Consider the following 26,062-nt stretch of genomic DNA (forward strand, 5'->3'; position numbering starts at 1 on the left):
CCATTGAACCAAATTCAACTTTGTAGACATAACGATATGGCTTCGTCCTTCAGGACTATCTAACTGATGAGAGAGCATTTTTTCTGATGTTGGAGATGATAATGTTTTGAGAGAAAACGCATGCCATGGATTTTCTAATCAGCAAGACAAGAATTCTCATCAGGAGGGACAATAACATCAACAAGCATACAGTAGTTTTTTATATCTGACTGCATCTTGGTGTCAACAGCTATACACAAAGTGAGAACAAAAAAGGGATATTTTTACATTATCTCCAATTGTTGAGGTGTGAAGTAGCTATACGTTACTGAGATAACTGAAAGAAGCAGCAACTACTGTAAATATTTAGATATTGGGTACAGGAAATCACATTCTTTTTCCTCACATGGCTTCCGTGAAAGTATATTGGGAGGCATTTGCAACTCCACTCAGGCAAATGTCCTCATTTAGGATTTGGGAACCCATCCCATATCAGTTGCTGAGTGAAGAAGCTGTTATAGCTAAATGAATAAGATACCGGAGAGCTTCATTAGGCCTATTCTGAAGCCTGCTGGGTTTCTCCCCACCCGCCACAGCCCACCCTGCCAGCCCCCCAAGCCAACCCTTCTCCAACTCCCCAGGTTGGCACCAAGGGGCAGGTGGCACTAAGTACTAACCATATGGCATCCGCTGCAAGAATAACAGTGAACAATTTGCTGTCTGAAGCACTGAAGCTGCAGCACGATGGAGATCAATGATGGGCACTTATCACCTGAGGATGAGGGGTAGGTGTGCGTGTGTGTGTGTGTGTGTGCAATATGTGTGTGTTGCCTGTATGGTGCAGTCTGCTGAGCATCATATTTCTGTGTCTTGTTCTATCCAGGTTGCATCCACTGCAAATCAGTTCATAAGGGTCTGACTCCAACCCATCTTTTCTACCCGCACAATCAACGCTGAACACAACTCAGATCAAACCCGTTTCACCAAAGTCTAAAAGAAAGGACTAGCAGTGTGAAAAAAAAAGTAGATAGTTTTTCAAAGCCTGTTTACCGTGCCTGGTCTGGAACGCCAGAGTGATAAGCAAGCTCCTATGGAAGAGAGACCTATCCAGCCTGCTCTGAGGGGCATTCCCTGGAGGGTCATCTCCTAACACCCTCCTGTGGCAGGGCACACAGGCACAGGCATGCACCGGCACAGACTCTAACGAGCCTGCAGACTTTGCCGAATGTCATTTCAGGTGAACGACTTTCCGAACATTGAGACAGTGTGTTATCAACCACTGCCTAGATAGCCCTTTCGGAACGCTATAACCCCTCTACGAATTACGGGTTTCCAAATATGCAAAATTGATGGTACATCAAGACAGCTCATCCAGAAAGAAAGGAAGCCCATTGCGGTATTCACTTTCAGCAGAAGTGAGCAAACACTGATAAAACTGAGTAACAGTTATGTCTGCATACATCCCAGGCACAGACGGGCTGTGGAGCCGCTGACTGGAGGCAGGGACAAGATAACGGTGTTGGTGCAGGGATGCCACGCATTGGCTGCCGAAGACAAGGGGCGGGAGTCACAGCTGAACCTTAGAGAGCATCTTTTTCCACCCCCCCCCCCCCCCCCCCAAAAAAAAGGTTTCCAATGTCACACCGGGTTGCGGGGAATCGTAACCACCCCAGCATCCGTCTGACAGGGATGTCACAACCGAGACACTCCGTGTCGCCTACATCTTTTGGAATGCAGAGATGATGTCAAGAATGTAATATTTATCCTGTGAGTGTTGCACACTCGCAGTCTCTCCCTCTCTCTCCCTTTACCTCTCTCCCTCTCGTTCTCTCTTTGATACCCATGCTGGTGATGTGCTGCTAAGTGATTTATCCCATGCTCCTTGCCACAGATGCACAACCTTGAATTTAGACATTTAGTCGTTAATTCTTTAACATCACAGATGCTCAAGTCCCCCTCTCTCTCTCTCTCTCTCCCTCTCTCTCCCTCTCTCTCCCTCTCTCTCTCCTTCACCCTCTCCTTGCCAAGGTATCAGAATCTCAGGAGAACAGACCTCCACCCCCAGGTCTCCATGTGGGTGGGGATATTCAGACAGGTCTGAATGGAGGCAGCAGCAGCAGAGGGGCCCACAGTGTGCCCACGTGTTGGTTGAACCACCTCACACACAGCGTTACCCTGGCAGCCCCTGCCTCTGCCACACAATTGCTCCTGCCCCCCTGTGCAGCAGCCCGAGGATAATTACGCCAAACCCAAAACGCACGGTTGCGAGGCTCTCACTCTTTCATCCAGAGATTTTTTGGGGAGGCAGAGCGTGAACAGCCCTCGTGTAATTTCCCCCTCGATGACACATGCCAGCTCTGAATGATCTCGACGGTGTTCTCACCTGCCCCCTTGCTCCCGCGCTCAATTGTTCCAATTCGGCATGCAGATGTCGCATCCCTCCACCCTCCCCTCGTGTCGCTGGGGTGTCATTCGATGTGCACCTGCACTCTGCCGGCGTGCAGTGGGCATAACGAGCGCAGGGTGTCGGCTCCGGGTCCTGACGCCTCTCAGATTTACATTCCATTAGGCTGCTTGATTGCGTCCACCTGGCCTTGCGACCCCTTCACCCAGCCCTGCCTCTGCTCCGGCCATCTGTAGAGGGACAGCTTGGGCCCATTGACTGAAACTGGGACTGATGATCTACGCTGGTACACAGGCATTCACCGTGTCTCTGCAGCCTCGCACTCTCTCTTTTTAGTCAATCCTTTTGTCTTTCTCTAACGTCTTTCTCCTTTTACATGGTCTTCCTCTGTCCGTCCTCCACCTCTTCTGGTCTACTGGTCATGCATTTTCAGATGCACCCTGTTCGATTCACCATCACTGCATCTGTGTCTCGTCTCTGCTCCGTCTGTCTCACTTGATGAAACCTTATCCTGCCCCCTTCACCCCTCCATCCTCCCACCCCTTCAACTACCTCAATCTCACTTCTTCTCTGGTACCATTTCAGTTGTGTCTGCTTTGTGTCTTCTGCGGTTGTTTGTGCCGTTCTACTAAGCTACAACAATGTCGCTATAATCTGCATCTGAGTGAACTCAGTGGGGTATTCCTATGAGAGGTAAGGGGCCTGGTAAAAAGGATTTCAACAAAAAGTTGTTCAAAGCACCAAAAGCTCACAAAAGTTACAGCTTCGGTTTGGAGTCATGTTTGATACTTTGACCGAGTTTAAAAAAAGACAACTCCACGCGCCTCACAGAGATTAAACACAATGGAGCTCAGATACTTTCATTGTTACCCCAAAATGAAACGTGAAAGACGACGCAGAGTTGAAAAATGAAAGGTTTTATCGATGAAAGCTCAATGCAATACTTTGGGTTTACGTCCCCCTTCCTGATTAGCTCTCACTGCTGCATCGTGTGACCAACTGATTTTGACTAAATGTTGAAGTCCAACATTTACTCCATACAACACCTGCCTATTATGAGTATTTGGATAGAATGAACAAAGATTATACGGACATTGAACTCTATCATTCTATCTTGTAATTCAACAATAGCTACAAGGTCTTTAGTGGCCAAATTATGTCAGATTGTGATGAAAAGCGGACCAATATGAAACCATTGCGCTAATCCGCCCTGAAAACAGGTGGGGATTTGTGCATTCAAGAATATCAGAACAGAACCCAAGCCAGCGCAGACTCTCTGCTCTGCATTCCTCCATTCCAAAACAGATTGTTTTCCCTCCTCTTGCCTTCCAACTAAACAGTTATTTGGCTGAACAGACGGTTGTTTCAAAAGACGACAACTGTTCCATCATTTCTGACTGCCCTTGCATGAAAGCTGTGGAGGAAACACAAAAGGGAAAAGTTGATGGCAGTTCACTGTTGTTAACCTCCAGAAACTTGTGAAATTGTTAAATTATAAAAATGACTTTTTGAATAATGGAGAAAAGGTCCTTCCCGCTCTGTCTTTGGTCACATTCATACTGTATCTCTATTATGGAGAGCGTGAAAACCAAAGAAAAGTTAACTTTGTAGATATAGAACCTTTTCAGCATTTATTGTGTCTGCGAGACAAACCTGTATCTCGTTACGTGCGCATGTGTTACAAGATAAACAAAGAACAAATCCTTGTTTGGTTAAATATTTTGACATCCATTCTGACAGCTCCATATTGACTGCTAGGATATCTGTTCTTCAAATCTTCGATCAACAGAACCACCAATGGACACTGCATAATATAATTATCAAGGTCCTAACATGGGCCAGTATGGTATGTCTAGAAGGTAAAAGTAATCCTGATATTTTGTGAAATGTGGCAAATTAATTCCTGAGTGACTGTACATGAACAATATAATAATCTTGAATTAATCAAATGAGTTTATTACAGGATATTTTTTTCCGCTTGACATATGCTCTTCTAACTCAGAAGTGACTGTCTCAAACTAGAGGTTAATTAAAATAATTCACTTGATTCAGGAGCAATTCATCATTGTTACATAATGTTACTCAGTGCAAAATGAATAACTTGCGGCTTTTATTGAGTTACATTTGTATTTATATTGGGAAACCACAAAGACTGTGGCTCGAAATACCACAAAGACTGCGGCCTGTGTTCAGATGGGTTTTATTTTATTACTTGTATTATCGTTTTTATTGATTTTATATAAAGCACCTTGAGCTGCATTTCTTATAGGAAATGTGCCATATAAATAAAGTCTTATTATTCTTATGAAATGTTCTCCCATTTTGGGTAAAAAGTTTGGACAAAGAGAATAATTGTCAACGTTTGTTCTTCACGCAGATGACAAAGGAAGAGGACATGCGCTGGTCAGGGTCAAGATGACTCACTGTCAAACAAGAAATAAGCCCACTGATTAATTCATGCTAAGAAGACTGAGGGTTAACCAACAGCATTGACTGATGTTAGGCCTAATCCAAAGGCCAATGAAAAGCAAAATCATAGAGGCTCACCTTGGCCTCATAATAGCTTTAAGCTCAAACCCTTGAACAGGTTCCAGCAGCTCAGGGCAGCTCCGTTGAGGCCCCTGATCCTGGATTTCCCTGGCTGCGACAGGTGCGCTGCAGGCCAGGAGACTTGGGGGTAAATGTTTGCGTACAGAGGGCGAGCCCAACCGCGACTCAAAGCCTGGGAGCGCCTCTGATTTACGAGGTAACATTTACTACCTATTGAGCTCAATTACACAAGAGAAGGAGCCCAATACGCAAACAAGCCAGCCATTTTGAGTTGAAGATAAAGATGGAAGATGTTATGACGTTATATGTTATTGGGTACTGTAAGGGTGAGATTTATGACTTTAGATGATGTGTGCATATAATGCATAAAACTAGAGGGCTAAATTAAAACACAACCTGATGTGCGGTGCTTTCCTGTGTGATAGCGTTATTTCTATCAAATGGCATCACTCACATCACGTCAAGCTGTCCTCTAAGTAATTGCATGACCAGGGAAGACACAGGACTGTGAACATCCATCAATAAATCAATACACTCTCAAAGAATATGACTTAGTAATCCTATGATTTAATCGCTGAAGGCAATTTGAGGCGAGAGGTACAATTCATCTAGATATGAGCATTTTACAGTTTGAGGTAAAAACGTATTTCCGGTGTTTGGAGTCGAGGGGCTGAGTAGTTGGAACTGAACATTGTCAGCGCTGTATAACGTACTGACAAGGCCTTCCACAACACATTTATGAAAAAAAGAGGGGAAAACGAATTACTTGTGCATACATTGTGAAGTACTTGAAATGACTGAGGCCAGTGAAGGTAATCACAGTGCCAACGCTCCTTTGATATTTCGGAAAGTGGCTATTTGAACTTAAAAACAGACAAGGCATCCTATCATTTGACTGGTAATTTTCCATTACCATCTCAAGCTGGAAAAAGGCCCCACTTCTGATCCTTGGACTGATTGAAATATGCTGCTCATTAGTGTCTATTCACAGAATTCATGAATCACAGCATGTCAGAGACTGACGGCTCACCTGTAAAATGGCTCCACTCATTAAAAGACATAGCTATTATAATTTTTTTTCTGAATTCATTACCTGTTCAATTGTACTACCACCTAGATGGAATCACTTTATTTCTTCCCTTTATAAATATATATATTACGTGGGAAATGAGTGTATTGAAATGGTTTGACATATTCAATCTCAACTACTGAACCTTTCACTTAATACGCACATTTTATGTTGATGGTTAGCATCAATCTGTCAAAGGACTTGAATGAAGCAAGGAAGTCTGTCCAAAAGAATACAAAGGACATACAATCACAGTCATGTTACTCCTGAGAGTAGGTGGAGAGGGTTAGCCAGGAACAAATGCCTGGGTGAGTTTGTTGAATAACTTATTCCCTTATCAGCATATCAACTATTCCCTTTGCAATACCAACTATTTAGACAGCTGCGCAGGACACATAACAATAACCACGGCACAAAGTCACTGAAAGATGTACTTCCTGTCATTCGGACGACTTCCTCTTCTATGAGTGGTTCGCTGACCCATTTCCTTTTCGTGTTTAAACCAACCCGGTAAACACCCAGTTTTATTCAGTCTCATCATGATTCTCATGCATGCGTCGTCTCTCCCCCTCCTTCCCCTCATCGTTCTCCACTGTATATCCAGCGTGAGACGGAGTCAAACACTGTTCAAAATAACTTTCCTTTAGCACGTTGAACGGAGAAGTCTTAAGAAGGAAAGTGATAGTGCAGCAGCTTGATGGGGGGATGACGGCAGGTTCAAGGTGGCAAACAGAAAGAGGAGTGAGAGATTTATGCCAGACGTGTGTTGACTGACAAAGAAGCTTCTCGGCGCTCTGCAGGAGACCAGCTTAAAACCTCCTCATACATTTTATATTAATGCCAGAGATAACCAAGGTTGTTTCCCTCCACCCAAGGATCCAGTATCTCCCAAGTTCATTTAGCACATCCGAAATCATGTTGAAGCTCCAGGTTTTTTTTTACCATCTTAATCTCTCCAAAACTCGCTAGAGAATATGTTTATTCCTGAGTGGAACTGATTAGATTCCTGCAGTGCAGCTAGCCTGTGTAGAAGCCTGGCTACAGGATGAAAAGGCTGCTACGGTTAGAAACGTTCTCCTGTGCAACTGTAGGTACTGTAACCTTGCCATTTCACCAGATAATAAGATGAGCTGCTAAAGTGAGGAGGAGAAGACGTCTCTCTGATCTCGCTCCCGAGTTCACTCAGTTTTAGTTTGTACCTCCGGTATCGGGATTTCAGCAAGATAACAAGTCAGAGACAATTTTTTTTTTTCTCTTCCATGGAATGTGAGAGCTGACTGTCAAAGAAATGTGTGCTTTGTACGGGAGACAAGGAGAAAGGTGGACTTGTGGAATGTGGGAACTACAGAAGCAGCTGCCGTCAATGTACATCAACTGTGTCACTTTCTGACAGCAGTAACATGCAAGGTTTGTACCTGGTACCATCACGCCTTGTCTATTTAAAGACCCGGTGAAGCTTTCTCCTCCACTGAATTCCAATGACACACACTGTAGGATTCAGCAAGACATAAGGAAGTGGGTAATATATCATATATACATTTATATGTGAAGACTATGGAGTAATAGCAACTCTCTAAGAGCATAATACTGTTAATATCATAATTGTGGAATAATATATAATAATATCAAACTAGCAAACTAAATGTTCCATGCCGTGTCCTCGGGGTAGTCCTACAGTATCAGTCATTAGCTCTGATTTAGTTTTCCAAGGAACGAGTCATACATTTTAATACATTTTGGTAATACAGCTATTTTATTAAGCAATCAATGAATATTTACATTTTACTGTGGGTAAATTGCCTACTCTTCACCAAATTGATATAAAAATTGATAATTGCTTTTTAAAATCTTTAAATTGCTATCCTGGAAATGTGTAGCCTACAGGCCTATTTCTTTTTTTTTTTACTGAAACAGTTTGCAATAAAGGGCAACTTGAGATCAATATCCACACAAACAGTGTATACTGCTCGAAATACAACATGAGATTTGACATCAACAGCTTACTTTGCGTTCTCAGTCAAAATGGTCGCTTCCTCATTCTCAGATTGCTGAAACTGTGGAAAATATGGCTCCCAGCAAGAAAGGAGTAGAAGCAGTTTTTTGATCCCTGCTTGAGCTCCACTCTTCACTTGCTAGTCACGGGATGCAAGAGCAGATGTCTGGCATTTAACAACCATGAAAAACAGTCGAGAAAATTCTTGGGAGAGTGACAGTGCCTTTCTTCTTAAACAGGGCTGTTTCAGTTGTCAAATAAACACACCAACAGACACACATTCTAAAATCAGTTTTTCCCGCCACACACAAATGACTCAGACACACGCACAATTAAAAACCTCAGGAGACAAGAATCTGATTGTTTATCTGTGTCGAGGCATACAGAATTGGAATCCAGCGCCACGGATAAGACATCAATCTTCCTCAGTGGGCAAAGTAAATAATCTGATTACGAACAGAATAATTTCCCCTTCAGAATGGTTTTATCTGCTCGTTCCATGGCTCATCGCCAGATAACTCTGAAGGCACTTGGCACAAGATGGCTGCCAGCCTCGGCCCTGTGTCACAGCAGCATCACCGGTGTATCTCACATGGAATGAGGTCATAGTCACTCTAACAAACTTTCTGTTCCACAGCATGTTTTAGTGGTTTGTGTACCACATGCACATGCTGACACAGTTCAAAACATGACCAGAAGGGGCTAGACAAAGTATGTTATTCTAACCAAAGAAGAAAAGCCTTTTGATAATAAAAAAAATAAAATAAAATAAAAAATAAAATAAAATAAAAATAAAAAAACGTAATATTGAAAAGACCAAACACAGTCCAACAACACTTCATTTCATTATTTAACGTAACATTTTGTAAAGGAACCAGAAGAATGGTTGGCAGTCTCATAGGTAAACGCTTTATATAAACAAAGTAGGCTCTCTCTGATGCCGACGTCAGCGAACGGATCTGACCCGTGTCCACATGGGTGTTGTGTTTCTCGTCTGACCCAACAGCTGAGCACATCAAAGCTCCATTCAGAAGACCACCACACTGACAAAGCCAGTCTCTTGAGACACCAGATAAAAGGACTCATTTGGTAACGGTTTTGCCTGAGGGACACTTGTCTCAATTCAAATAAGGTCAAACGAGAACAGTCTCAGACAGCAGCATGTGATAAGATACTAGCTAAGATAAGGGTAACATAAACCCTCATTCTCCCCTTTAAACATGACTTATGAGCTGGATCCTTGTACATGAGACTATGCCTCTTATTGCCATTTACCTCCAATGAAGAGAACATGAATCACTAGAATAACACAATACCGATACATAAATAAGTGATGAAAGCAATAAAGCGGAAAATGCAAAAGTTGGGCTTATCAGACCAAAGGAGGAGCCGAAGGTTTCCTCTGCTGGTGCTGTGATAAGAAAACCAGACTTCAATGGGGAAAAAAATACACGCAAAACCATAAATCACCGTAGATGTAAAGCTAACATACAAGTGCTTTTGTGTTTACGCTTTATACAGCGGGCAATCTCTGCTCTGAAGCTTTATCAGGACTACTGTGTGGGGCGGTGGTTTCAGAACAGGAACCCAGGCCTCAACCTTGAGTTAGACTCCAAAGACTCTTTACATCGTCACAACATCAACTGCTGTATGAAGTCACAAATATTGCCGGCAAATATATGGCTTGTGAAATGACTATGGCATTTAACATTCATCACACCTTTTGACATAACATGACGAGAATGTGGCAAAAAGACGACGATGGAATAAATGACTCAGGGCCCGTGTGAGCTGGGTGCATGTCCTACCAACGATGCAGGGAGGAAGAGAGACCTATTCCCAGTTACAGTAATGGAAAAAGGTGTGATTCCATCAGCTTAACGCCACCTGTCCACACAGGAGGGGAGAGGAATGAAGGATTACAGCAACACTACTGTCCATCAACTGTGTGCTCGAGCCCATCCATACTGGAGGAGTCTTCTAGGTCAGGACGAGAGGGGTGGATCGCTAGACTTCTGTCTCAGGGTAATCCCATCATTTTGATCAATCTCTGAGGTTGAGGGGTGGTTCAGTTATAGACAGAGAAATATATGGGCATCTGAGACTTTTTTCTCCGGCTTCTGAAGCACCCACGGTGACCACGCATTGTGGAATCTAAAGCATGATAAACAGGCATTACCGGTTCAAATTCACAACCAACTGACAAACTTAACGGCATATTTAAGCAAATATTCCTTGAAATTCTCATTTATTCACTTTAACAGCTTAGAAGTCAAGACCCCACACATAGGAATGCCAGGTCCATAAGCTGCTTACCTCTACCTCTGGTAGCGACCAGAGACTGAAAGATGATTCAATGATTCAATAAGTGCAGCCTTCAGAAAGCTCATACCTTCCGGTATTTCACCGCTGCAAAGTCTGGGCAGAGATTGAAATCCACTATGACACACTGGACAGCTGCTGTTGGCTGGGGACATGCCAGAGAGGTGGATTAGGACCCAGTGCCCAAACGCATCCCGACGTTGCCGAGTCGTCGGGCTGACAGGCCTCAGGAGCAAGGGACGGGAGAAGGGACAGGGGACGTTAGAGCATCACTCATTGTTGCTCTGGACCCAACCTCTACTCAAGTATGAAAACATAACTGTAATGAAACTCCTATCGATTGGAGTCTCTTCCTTTTAGACAAATTGCACTCTTTTCTCTGCCTCGCAGCCGCGTGTAAGGCAAATGCTGTAAAAAGGCAAAGATGAACCCCCTAAGGACGTTGTTACTGATGCTCCATCATGGCTGAGGCACCTCAAGGAATCCTTCAACACAATCTATTTCTCGTCCTCCCAAATCGCCTTTTCAGAGCTTCAAGTATTTAGACGGCCATAATAAACATGATTATTTATCCTTGTATGGCCAAGTGAAGCTGACAAGTTTTTTTCTCACCTGTAAAGTATGTAATGCATCAGCCACAGCAACAGATACTAATTCAACACGTAGCTCATTATAACGGCATTGTTCAGGCAGGGCGTCTATCTTTCCTCCACACACTGTATTCGTCAATACCTCTGAAGAACAAACCAATGATCTGTAAAAGCCTTGATAGCTGAAAACAAATATGATGGAAACCTTTTAAGGTCTATTCAGCTATCGGTGGTCATTAGGAGAAGGGCACAGGGAAGGAGATCTATTATAAGCAATTAGAACACAGCCAGATAGAGTGAGAGGAGACAATGCAGAGGGTACAAGCATGTGAGGGCTAGACAGACACCCTGAGTGGATAGCCATCTACCCTGTGTGCAGCTCGGCAGCATTTCTAAATTAAAGATAGGGAGATAGCGCTGCCGCGATCGCTGGCTGGTATCTGCAAGCACCAGGGAAGTAATGAGACTGGGAGGGACATACATCACCCTAGCATCTAGGGGTCAAGGATCTCTCCAATAAAGTTATATCAGTTATGTCTGGTCTTCCCTTCCATTAGCTGTTGCTGTTTGGGTGGTGAGGATCACTGAGGTGGCAGGGCAAATGGAAAAAATAATGTTGATGCCAGTAGTCAAGCACTCATAACTTATCGGTGAGACAGTACATTCTACAGTACCTTCTATATGTCATTTAGCTATTAAACAATTACTATTAAACATTTTACGATGCATATATACAGTACTGAATCTATTGATATTTACACATTCACTGCCAACAGTTTCTCTCAGATGAGTTATTTGTCACATTTTTAACACCAGATCATGGCCAACTACGTCAAAAAAAATGAACAAGAATATCCCATCTCATACCGCTGTGCTACCAAATGCTCACAGGGAAAAACAAGTTGAATGCATTAGTCTGTGCGTGTGTGTGGGAGTTCTGTGTGAACACTTCTGTTCTCCTCCGCTACAACTTCTCAGTTGTCTTTCCTCTGAGCGACTCTCTCAATATATGAAAAAGAAAGGCAACATAAAGTCCACCTGCAGAGAATGAGAGATCTGTTAAAACGATGTCCGCATAGAAAAATCACTAACGTACTGCGAGCGGAGATATAAAGACCAGCCAATATCCTCTTCCTGCAGTGTGTTAGGATGAAACAGTGATCACAAGCAGGAATTGGATAACTATAGAACATCCCCTGTCTAGTCAGCTGGAGGGGGGAGGAGGAGGGGGGCTATACAGGGGATGAGGATTGCACCACATTCTCTGAAAACATGCTGCGATTGAGCACAATAAAGCCAAACAGATTATTTTTTCAATCATATGAAAAATAAACCAGATAAACAGGAAAGGCAGCTTTGACTCCAATTGCCAGATATATCAGCAATAAGTGCTATTAAATAGAAAATTGTTGACCCCCGGAGAGAGGATGGAGTACGGTTGGAGCGAGGATGGGGTGAGGGTAGAGCGAGGCAGGAGAAAGGCTGGGGTGAGGGTGGTTTAAGGCTGGGGCGATGCTTAGGTGTAGGTGGGGCGAGGCTGGAGCAAGGCTTGGGGGCTAAACGAGTGTGCTTAATGTGACCTCAAGAAGGAAAGAGCTGTACTCGACCCTGGTTTCTAAGGAGTAAGCAGGTCCATACTATGGACTTCACCACATATTGATATTCTAACCACTAGACCTCTAGATTAAACCTTGACACAACGTACGTTCAAGCCCAAAGTTTAACCCTTCCTACTGCTGCTTTCAGTTTATAAGGACAATTACATTTAGATTCCGATCAACTAATCAGTAAGCACTAGGCAGTTAACCTTGCAGGTTCGTTCCCTCGAGCAGAGCTGTGTCCCCTAAGACTGCCAGGCCTTGCCTTCCCAAGCTAGCTGTGTTGTGACAGGGCATGTCCCAGGGAGGGAGATACTGTGTGACCTTGCTGGTACGGGGAAAAGCCCAAACCATGAGACTAGGTCGAATGACATGACACATTGGGGTCTGTCTATGAGGGCATTGTTTAAATGGGGCTAACTTACATCTAACTAATAACAGACATATTGGTAAACAATTGCACTTCACACATTTCTCCATAGGGACTAAGTCCACACAATTCAAAAACGACCCAGTTCCACATTAGGCTAGGTGGTCTACTGAAGCAACAACAAGCAAACAGTCATACTTTTACATGGGCTTGAAGCATATGCATGAAATATTAATGGTTAGACCCATTCTGCCTTAGTTGACAATTAAACAACCCATTACTATCAATCATTTTACCCAGTCAGTATGGAGGCTTATATGCCTCTCAACTAATGAGACACAACTGTAATGAAACAACTTTGGCAAATGAGCTTGTCTTTTAATCCAATTAGCTTTGGATGTCACATCCATTGCAAATTAAAGCACAAAAATATCATTAGCTTTGCTAGCAAATAGACTGAGGCCCACCAAGGTAATGGAGTGTTTCGTCTTTGACTACATGAGGACTTCATGGCTTCATAATAAGGTGCTGTGATTTTCTTTTAATTCACCTTATCATTTATCAAATTCCGAAAAGTTGAAAAGGTAAAAATACCCATCGATTTTGACTTGCCTTTTCGTCACTTTCTTGACTGTGGACATCCAGTAACATGAAAGACAGAGGTACCCTAATGTAAGTTCTGGTTAAGTTAAATTAATTCCGAAAAAGGACACCCAGTGATACTAAACAGGACTGTATAAATACATTATATCTTACAAGAGATCACAAGGGAAATCCATTCAGCTCCGTCAGACAAATTAACTTGATTTGCATAGCCTAGAGGATATTACAAAATTATGTTTTCGTGTTTTATTTGATTTGTTTTGCTTTGTACTCGCAGCCCCTACCTTCCTCACCTTTTGGATTTTCAGCTTGATGAATTAAACAACAGCAGACAAAATATGCGGTCATGGCTCCTCCGGTATTTGATTCCCCTCAGCTTAGCCTAGCTTAGCCCAGACTGGCTTCATTAGCCAAATACATGAAAGGATTGACCTTGTCCCAGATGTGTGTGTGACCCAGCTTGCTTGGTGTTTGAGTGGGTGTGTGTTCTGTCCTTTTCAGAGTGTATTATTGTATGTGATAGAAGGGAACCGGAGGCTTAGCAGCAAGCACACCACCCCATAATTGTTCCTTGGCTCATATCTGTCATCGTGCTTCTGACTGCGGCCACTGCCACACATCTCAGTGAAAACACCAACTAAAGCCCGCAGCTCTAATGCACCTCCTCCCTTTTCCCCTCCACATCTTTCTCTTAAGACTAGCCTTTGTTCCTCCAAGCTCAATCTGGGGACACCATTAGTGGGGAGGGAGACAGTGATGCTTAGTGACAGCCAACAACTTTTCTGGTCAAGAGAGCGCCCCGGAGCCATAAGAGTGTCACCCACCCCCTCCCCGCTGTGACTGGATACAGCCCGTTCACCTTTGTTCTAGCTTTCTCAAAGGCAGACAGCTAATTGTGTGACAGAGGTCGAGGTAGGGAGCAGACTCGACAGTCTGAGTCGTGCCACTGTGTAAAGCCGTCTGCCTGACTTGTCAAACATACTGTACTGCTGGAATCTTGGGAACAAAAATTGGGAAGGGGAGGAACTCTTCTTTCTGCTGGAAGTGGCATTTTTCTTTTTTGCCGTTGTGACTATTGTCATCAAATTTAAGGCCGAGCTCAAATTCATGCAGAAATACAGCAAAATGTTGCCGCGTCTGGGTGGGGTGATAACAGAGACAACACTGCCTGTGTGGAGTTGATAAGTCAGACTCAGTATAAATCAAACACCTTCTGGTGGGTGAAATCACTTGTACAGTTGTTGGGCGTCATCACATGTTGAGAGAGGATAGAGGAATTCACTAGAAAAATGCACCATGCTTCAGTGCTCCATAAGGCTACCAGTCAAAATGTTGTGTACGGTAGCTAGCTTACACCAAAATGTCACTGATGAGTGGGCTTGTTTAACCTTGTTACAGTGACGTCAACGCTGTTGTTTGTAGTGCAATACTCGCATTTAATTTCATGTTCTGGCTTGTATTCTAACACAGCACTCTCCAATGCTCAGACCAATGTGGACTGACTAATGAACAACAAACAACATATCTCAAAGCTACAGTGTGTAGAAAACAACCCAGACCCCTCTATAGGTGGTTAATGGATTCACTTGGCCGCTTCCTAGTTCTGGGACAATGGGTCCCAGTGTTTGCTTTGGGTTTTGGCAGGCTTCACTTGGCTGGTGAGCAGCATGCATCAGAACTGGCTCCCACCAAGTGGCAGACTATCTACACTGGTTGAGCCCTGACACATGCATTCAATGTTAAGTATCTGAAGAATGAGAACAAAAAAAAAGAACAGTTCACCATAACGGCACCATTTGAGTTTATAAAAACAAGATCCAAACAAAAAGTGAGATTCTGTGTTTTCCATGTAAAGGATAAAAACAAGCAACTCCATACGTTTATTTGGCTCTATAAATATGGCATTAACATTTTCCGTAAGCGGGTGCCGCAGAAGCTGTGGTGCAAAAACGGACATGACACGGGAGCCAAATCATCTTTCTGAGTGCTCCTCTCGCAAGCTCCCAGTGCCCCTGGCACTAATGCACACTGACGGCTAATGTATGCCATTGATTACAGTAATATAATCTAACAGGTACAACTTTCTTGTTAAAGGAAGACTGGAGCCCGCCCAGGCTAAAGAAAAGGGCCGATTGCGACGGATTTGCAGACGGTTATCCAGTAAAGAAATGATTTGCTTTCTTATACATGGGGGCTGGTTTTTGTAAATGTTCATATTCCCCCTTTGAACACGACTGGGACAAATCCTTTTTTACAAATCTGGACTGGGAGTTGGAGACTGAGGCAGAAAGCTCAATGTTCAAAGAACCATTTTCTTGCAGCAAATGAACCTCTCAAAGTGATTACTCCATCCTACAATTCTAAGGTCTTGTGTCTACAGACATACAGCTGCATAAGTGGCATTTCCCATACAGTCAAGCTACTTTGATTATTCTTTTTTTACATCGTTTTTTCCCCCAGCTGTCACCTCCGAGACCCATTGCCATGACAGCTATTTAGAACAATTTCAAAAATGTGTTCTGGGAGGAGAACGAAAGATAATAATTGGATAGAATTAGATTCAGCCTTGATGTGTGAGGTTCCAAACCTGTGTCACAATATGGAACACTGAACGATCTAGAGTCAAAGATGCTCCCAAATGATGTTTCTCCTTGTTGACACACCTAGTCACTTCCAAGTATTGTAAACCGAGGTGAGTCAGTGTTGTGGTCCAAAGTCTGAATCGAGGGACGCACAGAGATAGGAAATTGTGATGATTCCCAAGGAGAAAGACTTCAAAATCATACAATCATTCGAGAACCGTACCAAGAAAGCGTTACAACAGAACATTATGAACAAATCACGTCCAAATCTTTCAGCACTGACCAGTGCCGGGGTGTGTCATTGTCATGAGTGTGGTACAAGACTCCTCACAGTCCTGTGTGTATATCTGGTCCCAGAAACATCTTTGGAAAGAACCAAGGCAGCTCAGCGGATCTGGTTTATGAGCTGTGCCTTTGTGCACGCTTTTGTTGGGGTGTCTGTTATTGATTACCTGTAAAACACTTTCAAGTCTGTTTACAATACACAGTGACATATATAACACCAGCTAATTTCGACGTGCGTTAACACTGTATGTATGATATCAAACACAAAAGGCTTTCAAAGGGACACTGTCCAGAGTCAATAACTGTATGACGTTAATCTAAGATTGAACAAAACAGTGAATGTGTACAGTCGTCAAAAGTGAAGGTGTTGTGTTGACAATATTGATCTTTAGGCCGGTTTCCCTGTGGACAATCTGACGAGTTGCTGCAATACAGCATTTAATAATAACAAAGAAAAAAAAAACACCCCAAAGATTTTACCAATCAATTGATCCAAAACAATCAATACAAAAACATCACCTCAAAACAAGACTCGAAATTACCTAACCCTTGAGTAGTCCCCTAAACAGTTAATTGAGAAGACTGTTTTGCCATCTTATTCATCCCTTCTCTACTTTTTGATGTTATAAAATGTTATGTTTCAAATTCGAACACCTGCATTTGAACACAAGCAAACGCTTCTAAAAAAGCTGAAAAGTTATATAAGGGCCTACAGAAACCCTCCAAAAAAGGCACATAGTAAAAGGGTCGACTCCCATTGCTGCCAATGTTATCATTATTCATTCTAAAAGCGTGAGGACTTGAATGTGTTTCTGTGGGCCCTGTGCTCCTGGCCTCGCCAAGAAAATCTGCTGCTTTGCTTTAAGCTGAGAATCTGTAATGTTCAGACCCCATTTCTAACCAAGGCGGCTTTATGTGAGGAAAACAGTAACAGAGGAGGGGGGGGCATTCTAGGACTGGGGGCGGGTGGGGTGGGGTGTGGGGGGGGGGTTCTACTGCTGATCGGGGGTTTGGCTCGGTGCTGTTGCCGTTTTTGTATTCTAAACCATGGAGCAACACAGGAACATTCTGGAAGGGTGGGGACTCTAGGCTTTTTGTTGCTGGTTTAAGTCCCAATGTGCAAAACAAGCTGAGGTGTAGAGGTGAAATTAAATCCAAAAAGGGGAGCAGCCCTTAGATCCACAATTTCAACATGGCTCAAACCTTTAATCTGAGTTTTCCAACAAAATTCAAGCTAATTCGTTTTCCCAAAATAAAATAAAGCAAACAGAACCCATGGTGTATTAATGTTAAATAATTAACCAGCTATAGCAGCTAAATACAACACATTCCAGGCTCCCGTCGCCCAACATGGTTTCTGGGGTAAAGAGTGAGCTAAGATGCTGAATTGTGTTGACTCAGTTGAATTGCTTGCCCAAGGCATGAGTGTCTGGACACATGCACGTAATGATGAAAGGTCACTGTGCCTCCCGTCTTGTCAACAAAATCGCTTTGAGAGAACAGAATCCCGGCCCCCTCTAAGCCACACATCTCTCAAATACCCTTGCCAGTCAAGCACCAGCAAGCCGTCTGGATAGCCTTAGGTCATTTCTAATTATGTGTTGCAGCATGAGTAATGGCAATGAAGCTAAAAAGTAGCTCTAGTTGTTTTGCTAGAGCACTCTGTCAGTGTTTTACACACACATATTTTTATAATAATTGATTGATTGTCATGATGCATTGTATTTTGGGGAAGGAGAATCTGACCAAAGAACGTTGACAAGTACACACACACACACACACACACACACACTCAATCTTCCTTACTCTCTCACTCTCTCTCCCCTCTCACTCTCTCTCCCCCTCTCTCACTCTCTCACTCTCTGCTTGAGGAACAATCAATCAGATTGCTCAAGGTCATTCCCCAAGATTAGACAAATATTCATATCCACCACTATGCTCGGCAATCACTGTGGTTTGAGAGGAGTAATGCATTACAGCAAATATATTCAACATTCATATTAGCCCATTTCACCATATTGATTTGACAAAAAGATAATAAATCACTGTTACAGCATAACATTTGAACACTGTCAGTTTCACAGAACGTTAAGATGATATTTTTCTCTTAGATGGAATTTCTAAATTCATCCCAGTTAGGCTGGCTCATCCAGTGATGAGAGACCCAGCTGTATCGATCCTCATCCAGTGAGTCATCTTCCAATTGATGAACAATAAATCAATGGCTCATCAATCAGACGTTCAATACATAGTTTCCTTTATTGTTCTACCCAAAGAACAGTTGCCTTGCAGCTTCCAGTTGAACTCATCCCTAATCACTGCCGTCATCTTCAGAACCCCTCAGTCCCCCATGATGAAGAGGTAGAGACTCTCCCACATCGCTCCCTGGTGGCTACCCTGAGAAACGATTAATCCGGGCTGTTCCGTCATGCATTCAGATGTTACTGCCACCTGGACCAAAAGAAAGGCCAGGAGAGAACCCAGAGGAGCGGGCACGAGCCCCGCGATGAGCTGAGCCAGGACACCTCCGGGGTCCTAAGCACTTCCTCTGGCATAGATTGATGGCCAATTAACCAGTAGCAGAAGAGTATTGACGATCGGGGGGAGGGGGGGGAAACAGGAAGGACCCTTAAACATGATGGCGGAGAGCGGGGGAGGGGGGGCAGAAGAGCGCTGCATTCATGAGGACACTCCCGATCTCCAGCAGCATCCATCCATCACTCTACAATTATCCATCAATGAATGCCCCTCTCAGAGAACACATTCATCTGCAGATGTGCAAAATAGACAGTTCATCTCCTGATACAAAGGTGGTAAGCCACTGGCGCAAAGAGTCAGGCGTTATTGTATAATACCACAAATAATAACGGCCATAAGGATAATATACAGCCACGTGCTTCAGAGCATTTGAGCTAATACTTACTGGTATTAGGACAGTAAGCACCTCTTCAGTCTGATTAGATGTTGATGTGGCAGCTTAAAGTTAAAAGCACCTTAGCCAGCGTGTTTCCTAACTCCCTGCAAGTCTGACCTCTGACCTCTGGACAATCAACTCTGTCCTTCACATGGTACATGAAGCCCTCCTCCTCCCCCCAGCCCCTCCGGTTGGACAGTGCAGATGTGCTCAAGGTCAGCACGATGTGGGCTCTCCATGAACAGAGAGACACTCTGCCTGTGGGAGAGAAGCTTCTGGAAGAGCCTCCAGCGGGGCCAAGCCCTCAACTCCACATGCTCATCCTGAATTATCATTGAAGATTCAAGGCTGATTGGCTGATTGGTTGCTGTGGGCACCGCACGTTAGCAACAGTAGAAAGCTGATGAAGGAGCACAGAGGGCAGTCTTCAAACCAATGACGCTGGCTCAGAAGGTTTAATTTTTTTTATTATACCCTTATAGTTAAAGGTCAGGGTTAGGAGATAGGATCATCTTCTCCTGGGTCAGTAGTTAAGGTTATCTACCTTGCTGGAGTAGAAGCCATGCCCACTGCATGAGGCAAAGCGCCCCAGCTCAGCTCCTGCACACAGGCCTGAATCATAGAAATGGGGTAATTGAAACAAAAGGGCAGATTTTGACAGAGATATAGTGGCTTTGCGGAGCCTCTGCACTGACTGCAGAAAATAACACCTCCCACCACCTCCTCCCCCCCCGGTTCATCCTCCATAGGTCCACCCTGCCTCCGGCTGGATGCCCTTCCCTCTCTTCTCAAGAACTCCATTTGCAAATGATGGGGTGAGAGTGGGCATATTAAGGCTTCCAGGAGATAAGGAGGGTGGACATTTGTCATCAAATGGAGCGTGTTCCTCCGTCGCTTAAAGCTGACCTGCGTTGACATGCATCGTTTGCCTTGCGTGCATTTATGCCAAACCATTGTCAATGCCTCTATTAATCAAAGTACAACTAAAGTTATTTTCATATTTCATGTTCATAGCATTTTGCATACACACATTACTATCGAATGACTATACACATTTCTATTGAACATCTTGATTATTTTAAGCAACTGAGTGAGATCGCCAAAGGATTGAAGCAATTTGTCCAAACAACAAATCATGTGTGAAAAATGTAGCATCTTTCTTTTCCACTTTCAATTCAGCAAGCACTATAAGATCCCAAATAAGCATGTGTTCTCTCCAGAGTAATACAATATTTTTAATTCTTTCCTCGCTTTCATTTTTTCCCAAAGTGTAATTTCCCCCGCATTCTGCTTTCTGCAGTTGTGCATCATGCTAATTCACTGGGCTGGTATCAGGGGTTAAGGAAATAAATAATTTTATGTTAAACTGTATTCCCTTTGTGAGCAAGTCTTCACTTCCCATGCATCATTTGAATTCATCTCTCGCAACTGGGGAACAAAAAATAAAGATGTGTGTATGTGTGTGTGTGTATGTGCGTGTGTGTCTATGTATGTATGTGTGTGTGTGTATGTGTGTGTGTGTAGGGAGGGGGGGCACTGCCATGTGAAACACCATGCCCTGCAAATACATGGTGATGACTTGCCAGGGATTATCCATGTAACAGAGAAGAAATGGTTCTAAATTATTTTGACCAGGAGGCATTTTCCCTCCTAATAAATTATGTTCATGCCATTTTATTCTCCCCTTATCTCATTAGTTACTGAGTCAATGGAGGCACAGAAAACTGTTCATTAGTGAAAACAGTTTGAAAGCAAAACCTTGTGTTGATTCAAGTATAATCAGGTTAGAGACCAACAAAGACCCAACCCACAGGAGACAAGGCCTGTGCTCAGTGATTAACAGCAGAACTAGAACATTACATTATGGCACTTAGGCTTTCGCTGGTTGTGTCGTATTGACTGTCATCTCCTCATCACAAGCTCCCAATCCTAAGGATATTGCTCTGAGGCGATTGTTCACACCAGTAGAAGGCAGACTGATATGAAATCCCCAGTTCCCTTACTGAACCAGACAACAGTTGTCTAGCAACTCTCTCATTGGGCAAAATAAAACAAAGGTAAATCCAGAAGATTCTCTGAGGGTGCATGGAGAGCTGGGTTTGTGATGGGGAGAATCTTCTTCGTACAGTGAAAGGACCATGTAGAAAAATAACATTCAGAGGTCTGCGGGCAGACACACCCACACACACACACACACACACACTCTACACAAAACTATCAAATGTATATACTTAAACATATATATACATAAATAATCCCCCAACACACACACACACTTTTAAGTAATCCAGTCCTTTGTCTTCAGACTAAATGCACATTCTACCGATTTTGATTTACCCAGTCAGACATATCACTCACAACACAGTGAAAACCAAGCGCCCCGTTGCCTCAAATAGACTGAACGGCCTACCTTTATTCCTGAATTATGTTTCCTGGCAAGGAAACATTTAAAAGAACAAGACAGCTTTTGATACTAACAAAGGCCGAGTCAGCATCTTCCCTACATACAGTATGGTTGCATGCCTTGTGTGATCTCGAACCAGGCTGTCCCTGACACGATATAAAATGAGCTGGTTCCAGAACTATCTTCTCATCCATTTTTGGAACTCACCCCATTCAATACGAGCAGCTTGTGAGTTCTTACAGGAGCCTATAGCCCTCCATGTGTTGACTGCTCTAGCTGCGCTAATTCAATGCTCAATGAAAAATAGTATTTGAGAAAGAGGTGCTAAATATCAATCAAACACAATCAATTTCAGCATTTCATAAAAGTCAATACTACTGCACTGATATTTACTTAGCTTCAAATGCAGAGTCCCTGGTGCAGGAATGTTTACTTAATCTTAATTAATTCATAATTATTCACAAATTAATACAAGAGGAAATCCTTTTTAATTCATCATCTCATGTATTTTGAGTGTCCTGAAGCTAGCAATTACACAACTTTTAACATGTTTGTATTTGGTCCACATACAATCATGGGGCAAATTAAGTGTGGAATTCCTTAATGTGGTGAGGACACTCAGTAGAAGCTTCCAGCACAGTGCATGGTGGGGAGCATGCAAGGCGTACCACCAACATTTTCCACAAATTTACAGAGCCACGGATTTAAACAATGTTTATGTCTATATTTCAATGTGAATGATTGCATTTCATCTACCAGGTAAATTGTACACATTCGTCAAAGCATTGGTCTGCAGTTCACTGGATTTTCATATAATGCATAAAATGCAACGTTTAACTCAATTGGTGGCTTGATAAGGAATCAGTTGACAGCTTTTTCCATTTGTTGTATCATCTGGGACATTAAACAAAAGACGATGACAGTGTTGGAATGATTCTTGCAGAATGAATGTTATTTCTTTCAAGACTAAAAGATAAACAATTGTCAACTGTTGGCCATGTGGAAGAGTCTGGTAACTCTTCAAATATTGAACATTGACATTCAACTATTATAGTTAAATAGATAAACAACCGTAAGCCTAATTATTCAATTAGAACATTATAGCCTTAACCCATACAGTATATTCAGGGAGTTGATGTACACAGCTTCACTTATCCTGCAATATTTCACGCCCTCGTCTTCGTCTTTAGAGTTGTTGATTGTCTTGTGCATCGAAGCACATTTGCATGCAATTTAAACTACAGCCTTTGGGCTACACCGTTAAATCAGTAGCTCATCAGCAAGAATAGGTCGTCTACCAACTCCGTAAAGCTGTCAGAATACTGCGAATGCAGCAGGAACGGGTCGCCGGCCACAAGAAACGTGCTTTCGGATGCTGCTGCTCACCGCCAGCGTAGCACATTTCCATTCACGGGAATGCTGCTTACAAGCTTACAAAGGGTTTAACACATTTTTTCTGCGGTGCTTGAAGGACAGCAGCGCGTATGTTAAAGATCATTCAAGCATGCCAATTTGTGTTCGTTAAAAGCACGTCATGTTTCCTAAACACAATCTGTTTATTTAACATATTTGTTTAACTTTTATAATTAAAAGTCACCATTCATTTAAAGAGGCAACGAACGATTGTGCCGAGGCACATTAGCTTGCGATCACTCAATTTACTACTCGTGCAAAAAAAACGAACACTTTCGGTGTTCAATACCAGCGTGCCCGCGGAACTATCAAGGTTGCATAGAATAGAACTGCCCTAAATGACACGATTTAAGATTATCGTTAAGCCTAAATTGGCAATAATTAATGCTAAAAAAGGACAGTAGCGACTATTGCGCACAAACGAATTGGCCAAACATGACCCGATATAACTTCTCTGATTAGCCTGCGTCCAGCTGTATCACATTGGTCGTCAGAAACTGTCATATGTTTTATTTTTTACTGAACACGAAGGCCTTAAATACATATCTCAAAAGATATGAAGGTAAATTGAGTCACGGCCACAAACAAATGTCCGTTTAACTTACCAATGCAGGTAAAGCTTGCAAAGAGAAGCCAGGGCATCACGAGGGTGGCACCGAGTCTGCAGCGGACAAAGGGCCCCAGGTGTAAGGGCATCATGTTTGTGTTACTTCTCCGTTTAAGTTTCAAAATTAAATAATCACTTCTAGACTATTTCAGAGTACGAAAGATTTCTTGAGTCGTTTAAAGAGCCGTTTCTAAGCGCCTCTACGTTAAAGTCCTTCCTCAGCACGCATCTTCCTCCAGTAACCTGGCCATTGGTATCCCCGTCGCGCGTCTTCGTTGCTCAGAAACAACGCATCACAGGTGTGGTAAATAAAGGAGCCGTTGCCTCGGTCTTTCTGTCTTGTGTTTCTGTATCTTTCCAAAGCCGTTTTCCTGTTTAGAACTCTGTGACGTGCCAGCGTCCGGCGCTTTGTGTACCACTGTACCGCCTGTCGGTTATCCTCCTGTAAAAGAATACCTGCTCCCGAAATGAAAATCGTGTAAATTAGCATTAGAGAAAGAACATCTGCTTGCACGGCAATGCAGGAGCGAGTAGTCGGAGAGCCGCACAACAAACTGAGTGCCAAAACCAGGACCGGAGTTTGCGTCTGCGTCGGAATGGAGTGAGAGAGTCGATCCTTTTCAGTTTCTTTCTGATCATGCATGCAGAGAGCCCAAGTTTGGAGTTGACCCATTGACAAATGTGCGTTGTTGCCTTGCTTTCACTTATTCTTATCCTGTTTTTTAGTTACCATCTCAAAAATTAATTGTCAAGCCTGACTTGATATCCTTTATAGGTTGCATGTTTTGTGCAATTCCATTCACTCCACCTAGACATCCTTAACAAGCCAGTTCAGGTGATCTCTATATGTATAAAATGTATGGCAAAGATGTTTAGGTGTGCAACATGGATCAAAGCAGTGATTTGCATGCAGATATATGTTCATTTGGATGCTGTGTGTACAGTGTATACTGTTCATAGAAGACTCATATCGATGATAAACAGGCATGATCAGGCTTCCAATACAGAGTTCTGATTCTAAGAAGCGCTATCAACCTACATCCTAAAACCGCACTCCGTAAGAACACAGGAATTTTCAAGCTACCTTGTCATGTCTTTAAAATGTTTTATCTGCAGCTACAGCAGTTTATTGTTAACTTCTTAGTTTGTTCTTTGGATTAAGACTTTGTTATATGTGCACTCCCACGTACAGTAATGAATCAGTATAACCTGAAGAAACAGGTTCACCATTTTTACAGCTAATTATGTTCTTTGTACAGAGAGATAAGACACAGAACCTCGCTATTGTAACAAACTCATTAAGACCTGTCGCTGTCTAGCACAGCATGAGAAAGGTCAGAATAACATCCATTTGGATGACAATGGTAAATAACACACCCACACACACACACTGAAACCCCCCCCCACACACACACCATTTATGATAATCTTCCATTTGCCCCCGGATGGGAGAAGGATGGGAAGATAAACAACCACACACTTTTCTGCATCATGGGGGAAGAAGAGTGTGACTCAGTGTACTCTAAGTCACCAGTGAGGTGGTTCATAAGGAGCTGTGTATTGTTCTCCTAATCCACTCAATGTCAAATCAAACAGTAGTTGAAACCGAAGTGGGTTCCTTTTGAATCTTCCTTTTCATTAGACAGTGGGTCTGAAGTGTCTTTGCACACAGATAAGATATCTAAGCTAATCAAATTTAAGTGCAGGCTCTGAAGATCTGTTTGAGTTTCTGTGAATAGGTGGGATATTCGTTAGATTTCTGTTGAATCCGAATATTTGGTGGTTTGCCATTGTGTCGTTGCTTTGCCTGAGATTTGAGGACAGCTGGCAGGTCCCAGAGTAGTCGCTTGTGCTGAATCAGGCAAGATGGTGTGTGTTGAGACGTAGAAGATAATGTGTTCTTCCAGAGCTTTCCTTGTTATTGACACAAACAATCCCACCATGTGAGGAGCTATAGGCCCGGAGCTCACTGTCCTAAATTTCCTCCAGTACTCACTACCAATGAAGAGTCATTGCCCTCTAGGCAGTTGATGCATGCTGTTGTTCATCGATTTGTGGTGTTGTAATTAATTTTCTCCCCGTCATTAATTTGAGTTACAATACCCGGAGACTTAAAACAGCTTGTTCATCTGCAATTAATCACATATCTCACAAATAACCTCAAGTTCTCTCCTACTGTCTTGAATAATTCACTTCTGTCATGACTCTCCGGTCTACAGTTAGTGATCTATAAACATAAAGAAAACATGAGGCTCATTTGTATGTCAAACGCTACAAATTTCTGTTCTACTCCCCTCCCCCCCACTTCTTTTCCCCTCCCTCTGACAAACTGAGCAATTATGGCCAGTTAACGTATTCAAGCCATAAAGACAAATGATT

At 43.0% G+C, this 26,062-nt stretch overlaps 1 protein-coding gene across 1 annotated transcript in view; it reads right to left on the reverse strand.

The window, feature by feature from the left end:
- Positions 1–24,243, reverse strand: part of unc5a (unc-5 netrin receptor A) — a 106,005-nt gene extending 81,762 nt beyond the window's left edge. Inside the window, exon 1 of the mRNA XM_047021255.1 lies at positions 23,682–24,243. Within this exon, the coding sequence (XP_046877211.1) occupies positions 23,682–23,775 (94 nt within the window). The 5' untranslated portion in view covers positions 23,776–24,243. The remainder of the gene's footprint in view (positions 1–23,681) is intronic.
- Positions 24,244–26,062: the final 1,819 nt, after the last annotated feature.

This window comes from Hypomesus transpacificus, chromosome 1 (genome assembly GCF_021917145.1).
Source record: "Hypomesus transpacificus isolate Combined female chromosome 1, fHypTra1, whole genome shotgun sequence".
Classification (NCBI taxonomy): domain Eukaryota; kingdom Metazoa; phylum Chordata; class Actinopteri; order Osmeriformes; family Osmeridae; genus Hypomesus; species Hypomesus transpacificus.